This window comes from Panthera tigris, chromosome B2 (genome assembly GCF_018350195.1).
Source record: "Panthera tigris isolate Pti1 chromosome B2, P.tigris_Pti1_mat1.1, whole genome shotgun sequence".
Lineage (NCBI taxonomy): Eukaryota > Metazoa > Chordata > Mammalia > Carnivora > Felidae > Panthera > Panthera tigris.
The window spans coordinates 115,453,727-115,480,542 of NC_056664.1; the positions used below are offsets into that span (position 1 = coordinate 115,453,727).

Genomic DNA, 26,816 nt, shown 5'->3' on the forward strand with positions numbered 1-26,816 from the left:
ATTTACTATTTGATTCTTTCTTCAAGAAACATGGTCTGTATGTCTATTTCAGTAGGTTCTGAGGACTTGCTTTTTCTTTTTTTAAACACCTGTTAGAAGTCTTATTTTCAGGGTCCTGGCTGACTCAGTTAGTAGAGCATGAGACTCTTGATCTAGGGGTGGTGAATTTGAGCCCCACATTGGGTATAGACATTACTTAAAAAATAAAATCTTTAAAAAAAGTCTTTTATTTTATCTATTATAGGTCTAGGATATATGCCTACGTACACATACACAGGTAAGTAGTTTTGTTTTGTTTTTTAATATAATTTATTGTCAAGTTGGCCAACACACAGTATATACAGTGTGCTCTTGGTTTTGGGGGCAGATTCCCATGATTCATCACTTACATACAACACCCAGTGCTCATCCCAAAAGTGCCCTCCTCAATGCCTATTACCCATTTCCACCCACCCCCCCATCAACCCTCAGTTTGTTCTCTGTATTTAAGAGTCTCTTGTGGTTCACCTCCCTCTCTGTTTGAAACTATTTTTTCCCCTTCCCTTCCCCCATGGTTTTCTGTTAAGTTTCTCAAGTTCTACATATGAGTGAAAATATATGATATCTGTCTTTCTCCAACTGACTTATTTCACTTACCATAATACCCTCCAGTTCCATCCATGTTGTTGCAAATGGCAGGATTTCATTCTTTCTCATTGCCACATAGTATTCCATTGTATATATAAACTATATCTTCTTTATCCATTCATCAGTTGACATTTAGGCTCTTTCCATGACATTTAGGCTCCTTCCATGATTTGGGTATTGTAAGTGCTGCTATAAACATTGGGGTACATGTACCCTTATGAATCAGCACTCTTGTATCCTTTGGATAAATTCCCAGTAGTGCTATTGCTGGGTCATAGGGTAGTTTTCTTTTTAATTTTTTTAAGGAACCTCTACACTGTTTTCCAGAGCAACTGCACCAGTTTGCAGTCCCACCAACCGTGCAGAAAGTTCCCGTTTCTCCACATCCTCACCAGCATGTGTTGTTTCCTGAGTTGTTAATTTTAGCCACTCTGACTGGTATGAGGTGGTATCTAAATGTGGTTTTGATTTGTATTTCCCTGATGATAAGTGATGTTGAGCATCTTTTCATGTGTCTGTTGGCCATCTGGATGTCTTCTTTGGAAAAGTGTCTATTCATGTCTTCTACCCATTTCTTTAGTGGATTATATGTTTTTCTGATGTTGAATTTGGTAAGTTCTTTATGGATTTTGGATACTCACCCTTTATCCAATATGTCATTTGCAAATATCTTCTCCCATTCCATTGGTTGCCTTTTAGTTTTGTTGACTGTTTCCTTTGCAGTGCAGAAGCTTTTTATCTTGATGAGGTCTCAATAGTTCATTTTTGCTTTTATTTCCCTTGCCTTTGGAGACATGTCGAGCAAGAAATTGCTGCAGCTGAGGTCAAAGAAGTTGTTGCCTGTTTTCTTCTCTAGGGTTTGATGGTTTCCTGTCTCAAATTTAGGTCCTTCATCCATTGTGAGTTTATTTTTGTGTATTGTGTAAGAAAGTGGTCCAGTTTCATTCTTCATGCTGCTGTCTAGTTCTCCCAGAACCAATTGCTAAAGAGACTGTCTTGTTTCCATTGGATACTCTTCCCTGTTTTGTCAAAGATTAGTTGGCCATACACTTGTGGGTCCAATTCTGGGTTCTCTTTTCTATTCCACTGGTCTATATGTCTGTTTTTGTGCCAATACCATACTGTCTTGATGATTACAACTTTGTGGAAGAGGCTAAAGTCTGTGATACTTCCCGCTTTGGTATTCTTTTTCAACGTTACTTTGGCTATTTGGGGTCTTTTGTGTTCCCATACAAATATTAGGATTGTTTGTTCTAGCTTTGAGAAGAATGCCGGTGCAATTTTGATTGGGATTGCATTGAATGTGTAGATTGCTTTGGGTAGTATTGACATTTTAACAATATTTGTTCTTCCAATCCATGAGCATGGGATGTTTTTCCATTTCTTTGTGACTTCTTCAATTTCTTTCATAAGTTTTCTATAGTTTTCAGCATACAGATCTTTTACATCTTGGGTTAGGTTTATTTCTAGGTATTTTATGGGTCTTGGTGCAGCTGTAAATGGGATTAATTTCTTGATTTCTCTTTCTGCTGCTACATTATTGGTGTATAGAAATGCAACTGATTTCTATACATTGATTTTGTATATAGGAAAGTAGTTTTAAGCTTTAGTAACATCAGAAGTATTACAAGTTTATAAAGCACATCATTTAAAAGTTTAATTATTTGAATTTCTTTACATTTATTTTGTTTGAGAATTTTAATAATAAGTATTAAATTATTTTTTGTCATTGTTTCCCATCTTTAATGAGAAAGACTAGAATAAAATTAAAAACTTATGATTCACAAAATTACATGCATATACTGTAAATGTAAGTAAATAAACTTTCAAATGTTTTTGGGGGGTAGATTTGTAGAATCTATACATCTGAAGTTATCAAATCTTAAAACTGCACCAAGACATTTGAACACTTTGTCTATGGATTTAGAATAATTTGTACTAAATATCACATCATATAAATTATTTACAAAACAGACAAGTGTCATTTAGATAGAAGGGAAAGGCATTTCTTGTCATTTTATCTTGAAAATAAGACTAAAATTTAAAAAATGGAAATTTCTCTGATTTTTATCCAAAAAAGAAGTATCATTTTACCTGCTATTATTTTGGATCTACTAAAGAATGAATTGAGAGTGTTTTCCTGTAAGTTTTTACTGACAAAATTATATAAAAACATGATATGAAATCAGTTATTTCACATTTGATTTTTGTAGCAGAGTCTGAAAGCAGAACACTTTTGCTCATGTATGCAATCTCTGTTTGCTAAACATTTTGATCGTAAAACCATTTTGTTTAAAGCCTTCATTTTGTTACTATGGTTCTTCATCTTCTCTTATTAAAAATTGCTAATTTTGAAAAGTCTGGTCTGTGACTTGTACAGTTCCCCAAATCACTTTAATGGACTTCATACAGTGTTACAAATTTTGCATGGTTTTCATTTATATATTGCAATCGATTTATATTGCATTTTTATTCTCTTATTTGAAGTAGTAGCTAATAATCAGTAAGACACTGACTGACAATTTTGTTTGATATGCAAGGATAGATATTTCACTGAAGTCCAGGAACTAATTTTATTTTATTTGTTTAAATTTTAAATTAAACTAAATTATTAAATTAAATTAAATTAAATAATTTTTTAAAACATAATTTATTGTCAAATTGGCTTACATACAGCACCCAGTGCTCATCCCAACAGGTGCCCTCCTCAATGCCCATCATCCATTTTGCCTCTCCCCCAAACCCCCATCCACCCTCAGTTTGTTCTCTGTATTTAAGAGTCTCTTGTGGTTTGCCTCCTTTCTTCTCTGTTTGTAACTATTTTTTCCCCTTGCCTTCCCCCATGGTCTTCATTAAGTTTCTCAAGATCCACATATGAGTGAAAACATATTATATCTGTCCTTCTCTGACTGATTTATTTCACTCAGAATAATACCTTTCAGTTCCATCCACATTGCTGTGAATGGCATGATTTCATTCTTTCTCATTGCCAAGTAGTATTCCATTGTATATATAAACCACATTTTATCCTTTCATCAGTTGATGGACGTTTAGGGCTCTTTCCATAATTTGGCTATTGTTGAAAGTGTTGCTATAAACATTGGGGTACATGTGCTCCTATGCATTAGCACTTCTGTATCCCTTGGGTAAATTCCTAGTAGTGCTATTGCTTGGTCATAGGGTAGTTCTATCTTTAATTTTTTGAGGAACCTCCACACTTTTCCAGAGTGGCTGTACCAGTTTGCATTCCCACCAACAGTGCAAGAGGGTCTGGAACTAATTTTAAAATTGAGCTATTAAAAGAGACAATTTTAGGGCACCTGCCTGGCTCAGTCAGTGGCAACTCTTAGTTTGGTTCCGGTCATGATCTCACAGTTTGTGTATTCAAGCCCCGTATCCGGTTCCATGCTGACAGTACAGAGACTGCTTGGGATTCTCTGTCTCCCTCTTTTCTCTCTCTCCCTCCTCCACTCATGCTGTCTCTGTCTCTTTCAAAATAAATAAATCAAATTAATTTAAAAAATAAAATAAAATAGACTGTTTTAATGTCAGAGTTATCTAATAATGACTATATTAGGTAACTAGACCCTCATAGCTGTGGGGACATAGAAAACTTCTACTTAGATTATCATCACACCCTTTTATCATACAAATGTCATCTTTTATATTTCTCAGTCAACTTCCTTTTTTGTTAAGTTATATATTAGATATATTTCTGTCAGGACATATGGATATATTTTATCCTTTTACTGGTGTATATACTACATGGGTTTATCTAGTCCTTTGTTGGTCACTTTTGTTAGTGAAATGAGAATATTTCCCTAAAATAAGTATCAAGTAGATTTTCTGGGGTGAGATGATAGCTATTTTATACTTTAATATATATTATCAATTTATGCTTCTCAATGTATTGGTCAATGACATGCTTTCACGGATAGTGTACGAGCTCCCTATATCATGCTTTGTTCAATTCTTGAATGTTTCAACTTCTTTTTTGCCAACCTGATGGAGGAAAACTGGCATGTAATTGTTGTTTCCATACAAGCCGACAAAGTTATATGCCTTTTTATAAGTGTATCCTTATTTGCATTTCCTGTTTTGCTAATATTCTCAGCATATTGTTTGCCCTTTTTTTCTGTTGCATTGTCCACCTTTCTCTTCTTGACTTCTAAATATTTTATAGATTTTAGGTACTAAACTTTTTCTCATATACGTGAACATGTGTTTTCTACTTTTGTGTTGCTTATCTGATCATTTTATTTATTTAATGTTGACATTGCTTATGGCTTTTGAATTTGGGGATGTTAAGAATGCTTCCCTACCTCTAACTATGGTTCTTTCCAATGTGTTTATGACTTTATTTTTAACAGTTTTAACAGCTTCTTAATCCACTGGAAATTTAATTTTGTTAAAGTGTAAAGTGAGGAAACTCTGTGGGCTCCATCTTTTGAAAAAGTTTTTTTTTTAATCTTTATTTATTTTTGAGAGAGAGAGAGAGAGAAAGCAGGGGAGCAACAGAGAGAGAAAGAGACACAGGATCCAAAGCAGGCTCCAGGCTCTGAGCTGTCAGCACAGAGCCTGACGTGGGGCTCGAACTCACGATCCCTGAGCTCATGATCTGAGTTGAAGTCAGACGCTCAACCAACTGAGCCACCCAGGCTCCCCCCTGTAGGTTCCATCTTTAAAATATGTACAGAACCTTTTATTTCTTTTCTCCTCTGCTACTCCCCTGGTTCAAGCCACCATCACAAATTCTGGATTTCTTCAGTGGCCTGCTAAGTGATCACCTTGTACCTACATGTTCTCTTGACCATTTGTTTTCTTTCTTTTAAGTCTGTTTATGTATTTTTGAGAGAGAGAGAGAAAGAGAGCATGAGCCTGGGAGGGGCAGAGAGAAAGGGAGAGAGAGAATCCCAAGCAGGCTCCATGCCATCAGTGCCGAGCCCAGATCATGGCCTGAGCTGCAATCAAGTCAGCGCTTAACCAACTGAGCCACGAGGGTGCCCCTTGACAGTCTGTTTTCAGCACAGCAACCAGAGTCATCTTTTAAAAATGTAATATAGCAGTAGCTGCCCCTTTAACTCAAAGTAAAACCAATGTCTTTAAAATGATCTGGCCCTATCATTACCAACCTGTCTCCTACCACTTTGCCCACCTCTTCAGTCCCTTACCGTCTTCAAGAGTTGGCATTGGCTTCCATTTATCCACCATGTTCAGATCACACACACGACCCGCTTTCTACCTATAGTAGTGGCTTGCTCTGCCTGTAGGCATGGAGCCAGTTGTTGCTGTGGCAGCTGCTTTGCTTTAGATTGATGTTCCCACCGTGCCTGCTACTTCTCATCCCTCTTTTTTTTAATGTTTATTTATTTTTGAGAGAAAGAGAGAGAGAGAGAGACAGAGCATGAGTGGGGAGGGGCGGAGAGAGGGAGACACAGAATCCAAAGCGGGCTCCAGGCTCTGAACTGTCAGCACAGAGCCTGACCTGGTTCGAACTCACAAATGATGAGATCGTGAGCAGAGCTGAAGTTGGACGCTCAATGGACTGAGCCACCCAAACACCCCTCCTCATCTCTCTTTAATGTACAAGTATAACCTTCCTCTTGCCTCCTGTTTTGAGATTCCCTATTGTAGTTGACCTTCAAGACATTGGCAGTAGTTCTCCATTTTACTCGGCATTCACACATGTGCAACAAAGAAGTGTGAGGGGCTGGTTCCTAAATGATGAAGTTTGACATGACAGGAATGGGAGAGAGTGGACAAATTCTTCTCCCTTGTCCCTCATATTGATGCAGGGTAGTTTCATGTGATGTCTCTGAACATGCCTCATATAACTGAGCACTCATTGTGCCATAAAGCTGTGTCCAGCTCAATAATGCTCTTAGTTTGTCCTATCTCATCTTCTGTTTTACTCCATTTTCCCAGTGTTCCTTCTTCCCTGGGATTGTATTTCCCAATAAAATGCCGGCAAAAACATGTTTCCTTTACAGTCTGATTTCTAGAGACATAAGACTAAGACAAATATCTCTTCACATGCCACATTTTCACTGAGGCCCACCCCGGGTGCTCATTCACAGCCCTAGCCTATCTCCCTGCTTTGCTGCATTTATTACTACTTAATGGGTGATCTACATAATCATCATGGTTAATATTTTTATCTGCTCTCCTTCCCCAGAATAACAGTCTTAAGGCTATAGAAAAACAAACACCTTAGTCTGTTTTGTCGACAACAGTATCTCCAGCACTTAAAACAATGTCTAACATATAGGAAGGCCCTCGATCAGTATCAGTTGAGTGAACTGAAAGAGTGAGTGCTGGCATTAATACTATTGACCAAATGTGACGCCCCCATTGCCACCACAATGCATTGAACTTGTCTTTGCTTCTTTCTATCATTACCTGCAGGTTGGAAGGCCTGATATGGTGGGAGCACCTGGGTGGCAATGCTTAACAGTCTTGCCCACATCAGTTTTCAGAAAGTTTTTTGTCTTCTGTATTGGGCAACAAGGCTCCTCCTACCAAGCATAAAATAATGGCTGGCATCCCCAAACACAAGTTAAAAAAGAGAGCGAGGGAAAAAAAGATAAATATTCCTTACAGAATGGCATTACATTTATAAATTAATTTGGAATGATTATTTATAATGTTGAATATTCTTCTCCAAGGGCATGCTACGTGGCTGGGTGGTTCGCTGGTGGAATTCTCATCTGCCAAGAGACCAAGCTAAAACCCTTTTGTCTCCTTTTTAGGTTATTCTGAGTTTTGGAAATATTGTTTCACATATGAGTTGTGTGCATTTCTTCTTACATTGATTTCTAGATAGAATTTTTCACAATGAGCTTGAATAGATTCTCATTTTCTGGCTGATTGTTTTTGGTATATAACACAACCATGTTTATTTCCACAGTACATTCATATATATCTTCCTTACTGTATCATTTGCCACTTTTTAAAATTGTCAATTTTTTTTACATTTAATACTTAAATTCATTTGGGATTTTATGTATGGCGTTTAGTGAAGATCTAACTAAACGTTATTTTTTTTCCAAATGCTCAGCCCACTGTCTAGGCCTCATAGCTGAATACTCCTTTAGTCTTCTCATTAATTTATGGTGCAAACGAGCATGTAGTACATTATTTTGTATGCTTACACTTGCTTCTAGGCTATTTATGTCTTATTATTCCCTCCACACCCATTCCTCAACTGCATGGAGAAATCTATTCCCTTGACCGTGTGGTCTCTACATGAGATAGCTGACGTGCCTTCAGAAGAACTAAAAATAACCAACTGGATATTTCCAAAGGCAATTACCTCAGCATATCTAACTCACACCTGGCGGTCTTCCTGTATCTCTTTTCTCAGTTATGAATACTGCCAGACAGCCAGTTGCTCCAACCTGAAACTCTAGAATAATCCTTAAATCCCCATATCCGGTTGGTTAGCAAGTTTTGCTAATTCACTCTCTCAAACATCTCCAAAACATTTTCTCTCCTCCCTACTGACACTGCATTCATTGGAGTCCTGTGTTCTGTCACATCTCAGCTTAAGTGTCACCTTCTCAGAGAGGGTTTGCTGACATCTATTTAAAGAAAACCTCACCTTGTAGTTACTGTTCTATCACCTTGTTTATTTTCTTCATAAGTGCTATAACAATTTGTAATGACTCACTTCAAATTTTTTACTAATTTATTATTTGTTTCCCCACTGGAATGTAAGTGCTATGAGAGCAGGACCTTATCTTCGTATTTTCTGTAGTAGCCAGAGTGTCTAGTTTCCAGCTTACAGTATACTATCATGATTTATTGTAAGAATGAATAAATGAATGAATGAATGAATGAATGACACTGGTTATAAGGTTCTTTGCTTCTACTTTCCATATTCATCATACTTACAGCAATCAACCATCCATGCTGATAGAACTGTTTATTCAAAACAGAGATCTGATCATGTTACTTCCCAGCTTAAGAATTTTCAGGGTCGGGGTGCCTGTGGGTGGCTGAGTCTGTTTAGAGACCTACTTCAGCTCAGGTCATGATCTCACGGTCCCTGAGTTAAAGCCTTACTTTGAGCCCTGTGCTGACAGCTCAGGGCCTGGAGCCTGTTTCAGATTCTGTGCCTCCCTCTCTCTCTGCCCCTCCCTGCTTGTGCTCTGTCTCTCTCCAAAATAAATATTAAAAAAAATTAAAAAAAACCTTTCAGTGTCTTTTTTTTTTAACATCTCTTCAGGAACTCTTTATTGTCTTTTTTTTAAAACTTTTCTTTAATGTTTATTTTTGAGAGACAGAGCACAAATGGGGGCGGGGCAGAGAGAGAGGGGAGACACAGAATCTGAAGCAGGCTCCAGGGTCTGAGCTGTCAGCACAGAGCGCAATGCAGGGCCATGAGATCATGACCTGAGCTGAACTCAGACCCTTAACCAACTGAGCCACCCAGGCGCCCCTCAGTGTCTTCTTAAGTACAGATAAATATCAATTTTCTCAGCCTCTAAAGAGTGGTTGAACTACTTTTAATCTATTTTAAATTTTTTTTTTTAACGTTTATTTATTTTTGAGACAGAGAGAGAGCATGAATGGGGGAGGGTCAGAGAGAGGGAGACACAGAATCTGAAACAGGCTCCAGGCTCTGAGCTGTCAGCACAGAGCCCGACGCGGGGCTCAAACTCACGGACCATGAGATCATGACCTGAGCTGAAGTCAGACGCTTAACCAACCAAACCACCCAGGCGCCCCAACTTTTAATCTATTTTAAATGAGGTTTTGAGTAGAATTGAATGTCTAATATTAGGTCAAAATTTTAAAATTCATATTTGGTCTAAAATTCTGCATTTGAAAAATCTGATTCCCTGTAGAGTTTTAATTAAAAAAACATAAATTTATATGGATTATAGGAATTCTTTCTTCATAGATGTTTTTGACTTAATTTGTTCCTATATATTAAAAATTTTTTTCCATTTCAATGTTTTTCTATTTTTAAAATTTCAATTGTTGTAATATTTCTACATCTTAAAATCTTAACAACTAAACAATATCCTTTCCTAGGTAGAGCTATAGACATTCCACATAATAGAGTTGTATTTTTTGAGTAGCCCGTGGGGTTGGTTTCTCTTATTCCATTCTCTTTTCCACAGATCACATGTTTGTGTGTGGCAATTATCCAGGAATTTACATTTTCATATCTTGTCCTTTTTAAATAGAAATTACTTAAAAATCATACATAATTCTCATTAAAATTATGTATTCGCCATGTAATTCACTTTTAATAGCTTATCTATATTATTTTGCTCCTATAATAGATTGAGAGTTTTTCAAAACTCTGAAGTTTACTTCCATATACTTTAGTGATCTGAATTAATTTTTTCTAAGGTGAACTATAAAACAGTATTTCTAAGTTTCTTTCTCTTTTTAGAATAAGTATTAATAATGTTATCATGAATTATACTTTGTTCTTAATAGATCTATGCTATTGTCACTTACACATTTCTTTTTAAGTCAGTTTTTTTAATTGTATCCACAAGATACCCTTTCTTTGGTGGGGTAGGAAATTTTCTGCCTTGCTAATCAACTCTTTAATTTTCTGACCTTTAATACTGCTTTCTAGTATAAAATGCTCCCACATTTATTGCAAATCCAGTATTTTGTGATTACTTAGATAATGCATTTTGGTAAATTTGTCCCTAGTTTGTTCATAAATAGTGCTAGACTTACCCATTACTTATAATGTCAATAATAAATAATTCAACATAATCTATAGTTTAATAAAAAGATTAATTGGATTAGCCACAATATGTTTTTTTTCTAGTTTTGATTTTGTCATATTTTCTAAAGTACAGCTTGTGAGAAGCTTTTAAAGTATAATTTGAAAAAAAAAATTAAACACTGCGATGTATTTTAGTATATGTACTGCTGAAGTGAGTACACTGTGAGGTATTTTAAAGGCCATATGATTAATACGAAAAGTAATAGAGTAATCTCAGGCTATAATTCTCAAAATTGTTCCAGTTCATTACATTTCTTAAGTCACTATGATGAATTATCATTATATATATGTCTAGTTTTTTTTTTTTATTATTATTTGAAATTACAACTTTGAGACTGGTACTGATAGCCACGATGGACTAATCCATACTAAATGTACTATATATAAACAACTAGAATGCTGGGGAAATACAAAAATGTTGTTTTAAGATATTAGATGATAGGTAGTATAAATCTATATGCTCTGAGAAAAGAGAACACTATAGATGGTTCCAGTGGTTGACCCAGCTTTCTCTCTGGAGACTGTATCTCAGACTATAGTACAGGGAGAGAAAAACCTAAACAAAGCACAGAAGTTTTATTGAAGTGTTGAGACAGAGATCAGAGTTTAGGGAGGCAACTTAAATTTGTGAATCAGAGTGCTGGAGGATGGTAATTTTGAGAGATAAACCTCCAGGAATCTGTGTGGAGGTCCCACATAGACTCAAATGTTGAGGTCCCACATTTTTTACTAAATAGCAAACTTCTTATGCAAAGTTGAAAATCATAGAATTATGAAGGAGTTGAAGTTGAAAAAATATTATTTAATAGTTTTATAATTCAGACTCCTAGAGGAGTCATATTTTACTTGGAGAGCTAAAATAAACCTACAGTAAAGGCTACATTAGTGATTCCCTAACAAAGCTTTAAAAGTAGCACTTAAAAGATCATGCTAATCCAAAAAACACTTGATCTTAGCCACAAGGTTAAGAAGCAATTAATCCATAAAACAAAAATCATTATTATTCAAAGGAAGATAACAAAGTACAGATACTCGACAGCATAAAATTCATACTTTATAATTTTAACAATTGGCCAAGAATTAGTGGACACACAAAGAAACAGCAAAATATGATCCATAATCAGAAAAAAATATAACAGAAATAGAAGTGACAGTGATGTATGAATAAGCAGGTAAGAACTTCAAAGCTCCCATTGTAAATATTTTCAAAGAGTTAAAATTGGACACATGAAGAAAAGGAAACCATAAAAATTTAAACTAATAGAATTTATATATTTGAAAAAATATATAAAACATATACTAAATAGGTTTGAAAACAGATACGGCAGGAGAAAAGATAAATACACCTAGTGTTACGGACTGAATGTTTATGTCCCCCCCAAATTTGTATGATGAAACCTAATCCCTAATGTGGTAATATTTGGAAGTGGTGCCTTTGGGAGGTGATTAGGTCATAAGGGTAGAGTCCTCATCAATGAGATTAGTGTCCTTGTAAAAGAGAGTCCAAAGAGCTTTCTTGCCTGTCTGCCATGTAGTCTATGAACCAGGAATTAGATTCTTACCACACACTGAGGCTGCCAGAATCTTGTTCTTAGACTTCTCAGACCCCAGAACTGTGAGAAATAATATGTTGTTTATAAGTCACCCCATCTATAGTAATTTGTTAAATAGAAAACAAATGGAAGTAAAGAGAGAAAAAATATTTTTTTAAAAAATAAATATAATGAGAACTGATATGAAAAATAGAGGAGGGGAGACAAAAGATTGTTGAAGAAATTAAACTTTCCCCAATTTTAAGAAAACTCTAAGTTGACATGTCCAAGAAACTCAATGATCCTTAAAGCAAGATAAATATCAAAGAAATCTACACAAAAACACATAATAAAATGTATGCAAATGAGGGGTTACACAATAATTTGGGGGGATTTTAAAACATTTGATAAGAAGTCATGATCAAACAGAAATTATTTTATTTAAAAAATAATAAATTTACCTACCATGCACCAGCAAGACAGCTGAAACCTCCAAAAATAAAATATGGCTTTGAAACTCCACATGCTTTCATTGCATTTGGGAATCATGAGTCACCTATCTGGGTGTGAACATCTCATGTTACAGTGGACCATCAGGTATGTTGTGGAGTGATTTAAGCCACCACCACTTAATGATTTTTAGGTCAGGGTCCCTTTTGCATATTCTGTTATGAAAAGCATTACACAATAATCTTAAATCAACCAGAATAAAACTGGAGAAAGATAAGAAAAACTGTGAACTTCTTGTCAGAAATTATGCAATCCAGAAGACAATGAAATGTCTTTAAAATGCTACAGAACAAAACAACCTGGCAAGCTAGATTTCTATATTAAGAATAAAGGCTAAGTAAAAACTTTTAATCAAACAAAAGCTAGGATAATTTCTCACCGAAAGATAATTTATTATTATAGAAAATAAGAACTATTGTGGGGATTATAACATAAAGAAAAATAATATATAAACAATAACAGTAAAAGGGCAGAAGAGGAAAAATAAAACATATTTTAACATTCTTATGTAATATATGAAGTGATACAATGTGAAAGTATGATAACAAGTTTCACATTATATTCATATAAGTACAATACATGTATGTGTATATCATTTATAATGATGTATACTGTGATTTGTTTTAATGTTTATTTTATTTTTGAGGGGGAGAGAGAGAGAGAGAGAGAGACAAAGTGAATGGGAGAGGAGCAGAGAGAAAGAGAGAGGGAGACACAGAATCCAAAGCAGGCTCCAGACTCTGAGCTGTCAGCACAGAGCCTAATGCAGGGCTTGAACCCAAAGAATGTGAGATCCTGACCTGAGCTGAAGTCAGACATTTAACTGACTGAGTCACCCAGGAGCCCCTGTATGTTCTGATTATAATATGTTATTTATAACAATGTATATGTATACAATATATATATGTATACATATTATATATAATGTATGTGTACAATAGTGCAGATAAAAATAGAATACTAAACAGTAATTATTCAAAAATAAAGAAGAAAAAGAATAAAGAACAAATGGAACAAATAGAAAATATGTAAAAGAAGTAGACTTGACCTGTTTATATCAATAATTATATTAAGTGTAAAGTTGCTAAACCAGAATTGTATGATAGATCTTTTAGTTACAAGAGAAATGTTCCTTGTCTACATAGAGTCTATATTGTCCACAAGTGGCTTTTGAACACTTGAACTGTGGCTATCATGACTGAAGACCTGAATTTTTTATTTTATTTTATTTTAATTTATTTAAATTTAAAAAGCTATATGTGGCTAGTAATTACTGCACTGGACAATGTATTTCTAAACCCTCCAAAAAGAAGACAAAAATTATCAGTCTAGATGAAAAAGCAAGATTCAGTTACATGTTGGCTATAAGAGATATCCTGTACACATAAACACTCAGACTGAAAAGTAAAGAGTGGAAAATATGTCAAACAAATCTTAATTATCAGAAATATGGAATGGACATATGAACAATAGGAAACTGATTTTAGCAGAAAAAAACTTTAATAGAGATAAATAAACATTTAGTAGTGATAAAAGATAAGATTTTGAAGAAGACGTAACAATACTAATGCATATATACTAATAGCAGAATTTTATATTACATGAAGAAAAATCTTAAAGAATTATGGTATTGTATGTGACTTATGAGAAATATATTTTGTCATCTCAATGACCAAATATATATTTCTTATATATATAGTTGGTCTTGTCCATGGTTCCTGGCTCACAGCTCCTAAAACCCTTTGCATTTCCTATGATAAGGCCAATAAAGGTGTCTTGTTATTCATGAAGGTGACCTTTGGAGCCCACCTAAAGGTGGGGGCTGTTTGCCAGGAGGACCAACCATGTAATTAAATGGGTTGGAAATTTCAGTCCCATTCTCCCTACCTGCAACCTCTGGCTGGAGGTTGAATTAGTCAATAACCAATGACTTAGCCAATCATGACTATGTAATGAAGCCTCTATAAAAAGCCAAAAGGACTGCTTTTTGGTCCTTTTTCAACGAACTTCCATGCTTGGGGAACCAGAACACCCACGCATGTCACATGTCACATGCTAGCCTGCCACCAAGCCATGCTCCAAGTTCCATGAGATAGAAGATCTTTTGTTTGGGAACTTACCCTATCTCTTTATCTGGCTGTGGATTCATATCCTTTATCATATCCTTTAATGAACTGATAAATGTGCATGTTTCCCTGAGTTCTGTGAGCTGCTATAGCAAGTTCATTTGAAGAGTAGATCCTTGGAAATTCATTTGTAGCTAGTCATTTAGAAGCACAAGTAACAGCTTGGGGTTTGCACCTGGAATCTGAAGGGTGGTGGGGTTTTGGGAGGAAGTCTTGTAGGACTGAACCATTAACCTCTGGATTCTCATGCTATCTTCATGTAGACAGTGTCAGAACTGAGTTGAATTTTTGCTTGGTGTTGTGTGTGAGGGATCCCCTGCTCACATTGGAATTGGGTCTATGAACTCTAAAAGAGGTGGTTTTTAAAATATACCCCCACATTTTTGATATCTCATTTTCAAAAGGTGGAGACTAATTGTCCATCCTGTGAGTAAGATCTGTACTTATTAACCTGCTTCTAATGAACAAAATTTGTCAGAAGAGATGGTGTGTGACTTCTGCAACTATGGTAACGTACGTACCTCCTTATCTCTCTCTCTCTCTCCCTCAGACAACATACTTTAGGGTAAGCCAACTGCCAAATTATAAACAGCCCTATGGTGAAACACATATGGCAAAGATTTGAAGCCTGTTGCTAACCCTTTTGGAAGTGGATATTCCAGCCTATTACAGCCTGCAGTTAACGATAGCCTTGACTAATGTCCTGCTGGTAACCTCACAAGAGACCCACCCAAATGAAGAGAACCATCCAAATAAACGGTTCTGAATTCCTGATTCAAAGTAATAAAAGGATAATAAATGCTTAGTATTTTAAACTTCTAAATGTGGGGGTAATTTGTTATGAAGCAATAGAAAACTAATGCAAGATCTGAAACGTGAAACAAATATCAAAAACTATAGTTGAAGATTTCAACATTTATCCCTTAGTAATTGATAGAACAAATAAACAGCTAATGAATAAGTATAAAGAACAATGCTGCTGTCAACCAATTCCATTTAATTTTTATAAAGTATTCTATCTAAGAATAGCAGAATATCATTTCAATTGAATATGGAACTTTCACTAAGATAGATCATGTGATAGAATAAAAAGCAAGTCTCAGTACATTTAATAGTATTGAAATAATACATTCTCTGATCCTAAGAGAATTAAATTAGAAATTAATAACAATAAGAAACCTATTAAGATCTGAAAAAATGGATATTAAAATCTATCTTAATCCATTTGGGCTGAGATAAAAAATACCATAGAATGGGTGACTTATAGAAAACATAAATTTATATCTCACAGTGTTAGAGACTGACAAGTGCAAGATCAAGGCCCTGGCACATTTAGCAGCTGATGAGAACCCACTTGCTGGTTCACAGGGGTCCTATTTTTGCTGTGTCCTTACATAAAAGAACAGAGACTCTCTGGAGAGTCTCTCTGGAAGTCTCTCCGGAGACCCTCTTTTTTTTTTTAATTTTTTTTAATCTTTATTTATTTTTGAGAGAGAGAGAGAGAGCATAAGCAGGAGAGGAGCAGAGAGAGAAGGAGACACAGAATCCAAAGCAGGCTCCAGGCTCCAAGCTGTCAGCACAGAGCCCGATGCGGAGCTCGAACCCACGAACTGTGAAATCATGACCTGAGCTGAAGTCAGACGCTCAACCTACTGAGCCACCCAGGCGCCCCACTAGAGTCTCTTTTATAAAAGCACTAATTCCATTCATAAGACCCCATCCTCATAACCTAATCTCCTCCTAAATGCCCTACCTTCTAATATCATCACTTTGGGCATTAGGATTTCATTCAACAAAGAATCTTGGGGAGACACAACCATTGAGACCATAGCAACAAAACACTTCAAAATAACACACAGGTCAAATAAGAAGTCATGCACAAAAGATTTTGAATTAAGTTAATATTTTTAAATTCCAAATTTGTGGGATGCTACAATAGTTACATAAATTATATAAGAAGAGATGTCTACAATCAATGATTTAAGCTTCCACAATTAGAAGCTAAAACAAAGAGTGAAGTAAACCTAAAATAAGTAGAAGGAAAACTTAAAGATATAAGGATAAATCAATAAAAACAGAAAAAAACAATAGAAGAAAATCAATAAAACCGAAAGCTGATTCTTTGAAAGAATGAATATAATTAACAAGCCTCTGTAAAAAATCCTGATATAAAAAGTGGAGGAGACACAAAAACCTAATATTAGGGAAAAGTTGTCATCAATGTCAATCCTACAGGCATTAAATGGAGAATAAAGAAATATTATGAATAACTATGCCAACAAATCTGACAACTTAGATAAATTCCTTAAAAGTTAAAAATTACCAAATAAAATTTCTAACACTGATAAGATACTTATATAACACTGACAAAGGATAGAAAATCTGAATCATTCTATTGTATTCTTAAAAAAAAAAAAAAAAAAAAAAAACCTCTCCCAAAAATAAAACTATAGGCTCAGATGGTTTCACCAGTCTGTCAAATATTTAGGGAAGAAATTATGCAAATTCTACACAAATTCTTTCAGAAGAACCATATTCCAACTGATTATATAAGGCCAGCTTTATGAACCAGATTTAAATATTATTAAAAAAATTACTATAGACTAATATCCCTCATGAACAGACATAAAAATACTTAACTAAATATTAATAAACATAAACCAGAAATGTATAAAGGGATACATTGTGACAAATTGGGGTTTATGCCAGGACTGTGAATTTGCTTAACATTTGAATATCAGTCACTATAATTCACCATATTAGCCAAATAAAGAAATAAATTATGTTTATTTAAATAGATACACAAAAAGCATTGCCCAAATTTAATATGCTTTTGTTACAAAAACTCTTAACAAAAGAAGGGAGCTTCCTGAAACTTCATAATAAGCACGTTTGAAACCTGTAGGCATCATGTTAATGGTCAATGAATGACTGCTTTTCCCTCTGATTGGAAACTAGGCCAAAATGTCTACTCTTACCACTGCTATTCAATTTTATATTGGAAGTCATAGCCAGTGCAATATGGCAAGAAAAAATGTAAAAGGCACATAGACTAAAAAGGAAAAAGTAACACTGTATTTGAGGATAACATGATCCTATACATAGAATATACTAAGGAACCTACCTATGGGCTACTTGAAGTGATTTTAACAACTTTGCAGAATCCAGTGTATACAACCAAAATCAATTGTATTACTATTAGCATGAAAAATTAAATTTAAAAATACTGTTTATAATAGCAAAACACAAAACACTGAGAGGTACATTTTAGGAAGTATGTTGAAGACATATATTGAAATCTACAGAGCACTGCTTAGAATATCAAAGATGTAAGTGAAGACATGCTATATTAATGGATTGGAAGGCTCAATATTGCTAAAATATCAGTTCCTCCAAAATTTATATATTTCAACCAAACCTCCCTATGACATTATTTTTTAGGGGGTAGAAATTCATGAGCTACTTACAAAGTATATGGAAATGCAAAGGACCTAGAATAGTCAAGAGTTTCATTTTGCACAACAAAATTGTCAGATTTACACTACCTAACTTTACCTACCTAACTACCTAACTTTAAGGCTCCTATAAAGCTACAGTAATAAAACTGTGATATTGGCATATATATATATGGCAATATATATATTGGCATATATATATATATATATGGCAATATATATATTGGCATATATATATATATATTTAGAGAATCTAAAAATAGACCTACATATGATCAACTTCTGAAAAAAGTGACAAGGTAATCAGATGCAGAAATTATTTCTTTCTGAACAAATGGTGCTAAAATGAATGGATATCTGCTCAGAAAAAAGAAAGTTCTTACCTTAAGTGTATTACTTCATAGCAAACACCAGAATTTATTGAAATAAATCATATATCCAAATGTAGTAGCTAAGATTACAAAATCTCAAGGAAAAAATAGAGAAGGTCATGTTCACAATTTTGAAGTAAGCTAAGATTTCTGAAAAGGGGCCCAAAAAGTATTAAGCATAAATGGAAAATCTTAATCAATTGGACTTAATCACAATTAAACAATTCTGTTCTTTGAAAGAGGTTGTTGGTTTGCAAACTGGCACCCATACGAAGAGGGCAAGGAGTGACAGAAGAAAGGCAGAGTAATCCACGATCAGAAGGCAGTCAGTTTAATGAGCAAGGGAACTCACATATGAAGCTTGTCTTGGGCAGCCTTAAGTAGATCTCCACATCCACCTGTCAGAATCTTAAATTTGTATAGAGGCTTCACTAGACTCAGGCATGTATACTGTCCAGATGTTCTCAACAACACATTACTCTCTCTAGGCTGTGTCCTTGAGGCAGCTTTAGTGCTGGGAAGGCAGGCAGAATGCACATTGCAAGGACAGGGGAGGAGGTGAGGAGCTTCTGGATGCGTGGGTCCAGCTCACAGGTCAACTAGCAGTCATGTCCTCTTGATGACCTCCTCCAACATTAGTCAAGAAATTGAAAAGTCAAGCTATGGACTGAGAATAGTAGGCACTGTATTAAGTGTATTAGACAAAGGACTTTTCTCCAGAATATATATTTAAATCTTACAACTTAACAATAATGTAAAAAATAAAATAATTAGGATAAATGAACAAAAGATCTGATCAGACATTTCACAAAAAAAGTAATATAAATGCCAAATAAGCCCATCAAAACATTTTCAGCATCATCAGAGAAATGCAAATGATGATGTCATTAAGATACCACTATGCAACCTCTAGAGAAGGTAAAATTAAATGCAATTAGGTGTTGGTACCCATGCAGAGCATCTGGAACTCTCATACATAATTGGGGGAGTTTAAAATGATATAACCGTATTGTAAACTGTTTCATACCCACAAGGAAGCCCAATAATATCTCTCTTTGGAATTAAGAAATATAAATATATGTCCTTCTAAATGTATTCAAATATTCATAGCAGCTTTATTTTTAATAGCTAAAAACTGGAACAATCCAAATGTACTTCTGGTGAATGTATAAACAAATTGTGATATATCCATGTAATAGTATTCAGCAATGAAAAGGAATGTATTACTGACATAAATAACAACATCGCTATACCTCCAAAATATTGTGCTAAGTGAAGAAAAGAATTATTTATTATTCCATTTCTATGAAATTTGTGATTAGCTAAAATAATCTATAGTGGCAGAAATCAGATCAGTGACTATCTGTTCTAGGGGTGAAGGTTAGGGAAATTACTGTGAGAGGAAGGAAACTTTGGGGGAGTGATGGACTACATGTTAATTGGGGTAATTGTCAAATGAGAGTTTAAATTTTTTAAACATATAGCATGGGTGCATTTATTTTGTGTAATTTGTACTCAATTAGGTTTCTTTTTTTTAAATTTTTTTAATGTTTATTTATTTCTGAGACAGAGACAGAGCATGAGTGGGGGAGGGGCAGAGAGAGAGGGAGTCACAGAATCTGAAGCAGGCTCCAGGCTCTGGGCTGTCAGCACAGAGCCCGACTTGGGGCTTGAACTCACGTTCGTGAGATCATGACCTGAGTCAAAGTCGGTCGCTCAACCGACTGAGCCACCCAGGCGCCCCTCAATTAGGTTTATTTCTAAAAAAATTGCTCTGATAACCCTGGTTCTCTATCTTAATTTTGGTTAAATAATTTTGTATTTTTCCCCTGTGTTGAATTGCACAAGTAGTTGACAGCACAGATCATAGTCTTATTCTCAAGGCTTGGGCCAGACTCTATTTTGCAATTCCTCAATAAAGAAAAAAGAAAAAAAAAAAAAGAAAAAAAAAAACAACTGTAGAGTTTTTTAGTACTAATATTAACAGAAAGAAGATGGAAAATATTGAGAGTTATCCATTTACTTGGGCACCATTTGGCCAGATGTTCTCAATCAATCCTGGTAGGAACAACACCTCCTTTATTTGATTGAAAGGAAGTCCATAAATAATATCACTTAACTTCAACATAGTATTTAAAAAATCAATATAATGGCTTAAGTATAAAATAAAAACGGAAAAAAGTAATCTATGTAAAAAAATGTACATTTCATTATGTAAATGCTTGGGTAAAACTACATTTAGTAGTTTGCCTAGATTTAGTAGGCAAAATGAAGGCAAAATAGAAGCCTGAACCTATTCCCAGAGTCACCATCAATGTGACAGATACGTATTGGTATTGTCCTGGGGACACTACCATATCAGTGATGGGATTTTCTGAGATGGTAAACACATCTTGGTGACATTCAGAAACACAAAGTACATGAGTTCCTCACTTCGTGTAGTAGATGCATCCTGGAAGACAAAAACTGTGCAAAACATTTTATGTGCAGCATACTCTTAAATTAGGCATCAAACATAAACCAAGGGTTTTCACCTGCATGAATGCCCAGTGGCCCTTCCAGAAGTCCCTGGTTAGCAGGACTGTTCCACCTGGGATGGGACAAGTGGCACTGTGACCTCAGAGCACACTAATGTCAGCAGTACTCCCAGCCACTGAGTAAGCGGGAAGACATCGTGTGAGTCCCATAAAGACCCAATAAGGAGCTCTCAAACACTGTGAGAACCTCAGACCATAAAACACAGACAGACGGGAGACCAGGAAGGAGCTGTCATTTGAATCTGGGGGTGGCAGAAAAACTTGCAGAAATTCTGGGTTAAAGATAAGCAATAGGGGCTGGAAGAGATGAAATTTGGAGCCTGAAAGGAAATGGTCCCTAAGGCCTTTATTCAATTTAAATAAATGTCCAGTGACTGAACTGAAAACCTTACTTTTAGCCTTTATATTGGTCATAAGCGTTGCAGTGGAGCAAGGGAGTTTCTTTTTGTCCCACCCCTGTTGCCCTGACAGTTGTCTATTAAGCAATAAGTAAGTCCTCTGGCCTGACCTGCTGAGGCCCAGGACCAACTTCACCCCATGGTAACTTCGCAGCCACCCGGGCCATCGGGAGGGTCCTGTGTCTATCGAGCGTTGGGTCACCTGGATACACGGCGCCCACACACAGTTTTGCCAGGCCTTTCTCTGGAGGTACATTGGCTCAGCTTCGGCCAAGTTCCCAGCTGTGCAGATTTCCTCCCAATAATGCCTCCCATGTGTAGAGATTTTACAGATCACAAAGCGCTTTCATATCAGTTACCTCCTCTAATTTAAAAGAAGTTCAGCGAACAGCTCAAGCTAAGGAACGGTCCCTCTCCGAGGGAAGGGCGGCTCTGGAAAGGTCTGTTTCACGGAGGACCCTTTAAGGGCCTGTGCCTGGACGGCTGTGGGACGAGGGCCCGGGAAAAGGGGAGGGAGGGGGAGTGTCCTCTTTCTCCCCCCCCCCCCCCCTCTGGCGGCGGCAGAGCCAGAGCCAGGAGGGGGGCTGTCTCCTCCTCTTCCCCAGCAGCTGCTGCTCCTTCAGCTCACAAGCCGGACCCGGGGACTGGGCGGCCGCGACTCCTCGGGCTCCTGAGAAGCGGATCCGCTCCCGGCCACCGCAATGCCCGGGGCCGCCGGGGTCCTCCTGGTCCTGCTGCTCAGCGGGGGCCTCGGGGGCGGCCAGGCCCAGAGGCCACAGCTGCAACAGCGGCCGCGGCAGCCACAGGCACATCAGCAAAGAGGTACAGTCGAGGAACGGGCTCTAGATTCCATCCTTTGCCGTCCCTTCTTCCGACGACAGTCCGGGGCAGGGACCGTTTTCTGGCTTGGCCCCTGGGGAGTGCGCTTGGGGCGAGAGGGGCTAAGCTTGATGCAAACTCGCTTTCAGCGTCCTGAGTACCCTGTCCGGGGGTTGGGGTGATTGCCTACCTCCCCCCAAAGAACGTGAAGCGTTTCTCGTTGTTCGTTCTGAGAGAACTTGCTGTCGCTTATACATACTCCCAGCTGGGTTCCGAAGTCTTTCAAAGAAGCAAACTTTTCACCAATTGAACAATAAGTTTTTCCAAATCAGAGTCCATCCCTGCAGAGAAATGTTTCCCAAGCTGAGGTTCATTTTGGAACTTTATCGAGGGCAGCTGATACATCAGCTTTCTTTTTTCTTTTTTCTTTTTCTTTTTCTTTTCTTTTTCTTCTTTTTTTCTTTCTTTGTTTCTTTTCTTTCTTTGTTTCTTTCTTTGTTTCTTTCTTTGTTTCTTTCTCTCTTTCTTTCTTTCTTTCTTTCTTTTTTTGAAGGACTTTGTTTCTAACTGTTTGAACAGAGTTTGTAAAGTCAAGTGTTTTTTTTCTTTCGTGGCAATGGGACTTCCAGCCTCAATTTTTTCTGACCCACGTTCTATCTCAGGTATCCTATTTATTATAGTGAAATTTCTCCTCTGGCTTAAATACAGATAGGACTTCTATGTCATGTGTATGTGAATTAAGACCACAGTGACCGCATATACACTTCACGGGGGCTTTGGAAAACAGTGGTATTTGATGTAATCCAAATTATTCTCCTCAGAGCGCTGTGATGTTTACATGCATATAATTTCTGATACTCTTGGGAGTCTTTGAAGAGTTATTTTAATGTCATGAATTTTCAAAGAAGCACATGTACCGCGTTTTAAAACAGAATTTATAATGAATACATCATTTCAGCAACATTTTTGTGAGTTGGAAAACTTGTACTAAAGTAAAGAATATTTAAGATTTGATTTCAAATATCAAAATATTTACCGCAAGAGTACAAAATCTGGAGGTTAGCAACTTTTGAAAGTTTTGATGAGACCAAATCTGTCAAAGTTTTGAAATATACTTATTCCCTCTTTTAGTTAACTGGAATAAAGCTACATCTAACCATTCTGATAGTTTTTCTTCTTATAATCTAACATTTCTAGCAGTACTATTTTATCTTAAAAGGAGTAAGAAAATAATCTGCTTGCTACAATAATAGCTCCCTGATTAAAATTCCTAGAATAAAAATGACCTTAAGTTCACTATATAACCTTTTTTCTTCTATTTTTGCTTTTCCTTCTCTGTGAGGTAAAATGGGGTCAACATGGCTTAATTAATAGAATTTATGAGAGTGATTTTGAGAGTATATCTCTGGCAGCTGATTTTTTAAAATGCTACTTTAAAATATTAGCCTTGCTTAGTTATATGATATGTTTTAACAATACATAGTACTTTAATAATGTCAAGCAGCTGGGAGTACAGAGAGACCAGAAACACCAGTGCTGTTCATTTGGAGTGGGGCAGAAGTTCAAAGCATGCAAAGTAGTCTCAAAGAAATTTCCTAGTGGGCTGCCCACCCTCCTCATTCTTTCTCCTCCCACCCCTCCCCTCCTTCACCCTCTCCTCCCCTTCTCCTCTCCTCCTCCTTCTTCTCTTCCTCCTTCTTCCCCTCCTTTCTCCTCTCTCCTCCTCTCTCCTCCTCTCTCCTCCTCTCTCCTCCTCTCTCCTCCTCTCTCCTCCTCTCTCCTCCTCTCTCCTTTCTCCTCTCCTTTCTCCTCTCCTTTCTCCTCTCCTTTCTCCTCTCCTTCCTCTTTCCCTCCTCTCCTTCCTCTTTCCCTCCTCTCCTTCCTCTTTCTGTCTCTGTTTTATCTGAGATAAAACTGACTCCAATTTCTATGGTCCAGGCATAAAGTAAGGTCAATGCAAAAGGGAAAGTTTATACTGCCATTCTGTTGAATGCTACACACAATAAGGAATTCTGTGCAAAATAGCTATAAGATGGTGTCTACCTATAGACCACTATTTTTATTTTAATTTTTTTACTGTTTATTTCTTTTTGGGAGAGGGAGAGAGAGACCCAGAGTGTGAGCAGGAAGGTGCAGAGAGAGAGGGAGACACAGAATCCAAAGCAGTCTCCAAGCTCTGAGCTGTCAGCACAGAGCCCGAGGCAGGGCTCAAACTCACAGACCACTAGATCAAGACCTGAGTGGAAGTCGACAGCCCAACCAACTGAGCCACCCAGGCGCCCCTAGGCTACTATTTTCTGCATTCTAGAATATATTGTGTATTATAGATCATTTGGAATACATTGAAAGATTGGCTCAGGGATAAATTGTTGGAACTTGTTAATATTAAAAGTATATATAAAATCTGTTTTATAATACCTTAAATTCATATAGCATTTCATAATTAAACACGCCGTGTATATATTAACTTATTTCACCTTCAATTCTTATTGGACAAATTTAAAACTGAAGGCTTGGAGTAGTCGTGACTTATATTCATGCAACTGATAGTAACTTAATTTTTAACAACTAAAAACACTTCCAGTATTGTTTATGCTGAAGTTTCCTTTTTGTGATACTAAGATGTCTTTCCATTTATTCTGGGGCCATGTTTTCTTTTTAATGTTCTGTTAAAACATACTCTCAGTGAAGATCATTGGATATGAGTGCGACTGAAGAAGTTTTAGGCTATCATCAACTTCTCCTTTTTGATTATATTAGCATTGACCTTCTTAGCGGAGCACTGACTAGAATGAATTCTGTGGTGCCTGGTTGGCTCAGTCAGTTAAGCATCTGACTTTGGCTCAGGTCATGATCTTGCAATTTGTGGGTTCAAACCCCATGTCATGCTCTATACTGACAGCTCAGAACCTGGAGCCTGCTTCAGATTCTGTTTCCCTCTTTCTCTCCCCTCCCCCGCTCATGCATACACGCATGTGAGCTCTTTCTCTCTCTCCCTCTCTCAAAAATAAAAAGCAATAAAAAAAAATTTAGGAATGGTGTTTAATGGAAGAGAGAATAAAATGTCCTTTCTAAATCCTGAACTCAGATCCATAGAACAATATGACAAAGGGAAAGGTTTGAATTAAATAAGAAGAAACTTCCTCCTTTTCTCTGCTCCTCTTGTTTAAGCTGTTCAGAAATTACTGGGTTGTGTTGGAGCAACTCGTTTCTGGAAATGTCCATTCATGATCAGGTGTGCCACCTGTCAGGGATGATTTAGGATGAAATGCCTTTACAGAGGCACAGTGAGGATTCATCAAGTCTCCAGTTCTTTTCAAAGTCCAAGATTCTAGTATTACGTTCTATTGTTTTTGGAGTGCATATTTGTATTTGAACTTTTTAATTCTTAAAAATGTCAAGACTATACTAAAGGCATATAAATGTGTTTTTAGATGTCTTCTGGGATTTAAAATAAAAACATGTTTGAGATGATCCTCACTCATTTTTGGCATGAATACTTAAAAATTTCATATGGAATATTCACATCACCATCAATTGCACACTTCTAAAACATTCTGTGCTATAAAATATGAGAATGTTTCATAAATTACCTGAGATTTACTGTAGTCATAAAATTGGAATTAATTTTTTTTGTATCACTTTTGCTACATATGTAACTTTTATGTACATATGTTGGCTTGATCACTACATACTGGCCTCACACTTCAGTAAAAATGATTCATATCAGATAAAATGTAGGGCTGAGAATAAGAACATATTCAACATTGACTATTATAGATCTGGTAGGTTTTTCTAAAAAAAACATAAAATTTATATTTTTTATCTTACATGTCAATGTATACAAATTGCTGATCATTCTTGTTCCCAAGAGTTTTCTCTCCTAGGCTATCATGCAGAATAATGATCAGAATCTCCTTCAAGAGTTGCCAGGGATGATGAAAAAAACCTCATGTGCTGTCAGTTCATACTTAATTCACTCTGAAATATGGGGCACCTGTTCACTCCACTGTAAAAATCATAGTTTTCACCTTCTTCAGGTATAATTATAAAGTCCAGTAGGTATCTTGAGAGTTAAACCAACTATGCTGTAAGAAAAACATGAGTGTATATTTTTATGGGAGAGGTTTAGTTAAATTAGAAGATTTTCTGAAATAGTAGGACTTAGAATGTTTACACCATTGAATTGTATTGCAGTAGCGATGACTCAAAAAAGTTGACTTTTAGTCACATCTCAATATTTTCTCAGTCCTCATTTATTTAAAGCAGATAATTGTCACAATTTCTTCTGTTCATACATTTAATAAATACAATGACAAAGACGTTTGTGCTTGACTTTTCAAATTGGACCTCTGAGATGGGATTATTTTTCCTTCTTTTAATCCAAACAGATTTAGCATTAAATGATAAAAAAAATTCCCTGAAACTTTTTGTGACGTTTCACATCTTTCATAATCTGCTTTAGCATTATGGGGCCGCAGTTCTGCACCATGAGAAGAAGAAGAAATAGTAGAATAGGGACCGATAACCTCAACCCAGCCTATGCATAGCAAGATTAGTGGGGTGGCTAGTCGTTTAAATTAGAAGTCCAAAGAATGTGTCAAACGCATGCTTGATTCCAGTCAGTATAACTATTCAGTAGGATTCTACTGCATGGGAGGAGCATAGCTGGAAGTTTCCAAGC

General features: G+C 36.3%; 1 protein-coding gene across 3 annotated transcripts in view; it reads left to right on the forward strand.

Annotated features, from left to right (window-relative positions):
- The first annotated feature begins 21,484 nt into the window (after positions 1-21,484).
- LAMA2 (laminin subunit alpha 2) overlaps positions 21,485-26,816 on the forward strand; it is a 609,603-nt gene continuing 604,271 nt past the window's right edge. For all 3 annotated transcript variants that reach the window (XM_042987144.1, XM_042987146.1, XM_042987145.1), the window contains exons 1-2: positions 21,485-21,753; positions 21,922-22,135. In XM_042987144.1, coding sequence (XP_042843078.1) covers positions 22,015-22,135 — 121 coding nt within the window. In that variant the 5' untranslated portion in view covers positions 21,485-21,753; positions 21,922-22,014. The remainder of the gene's footprint in view (positions 21,754-21,921; positions 22,136-26,816) is intronic.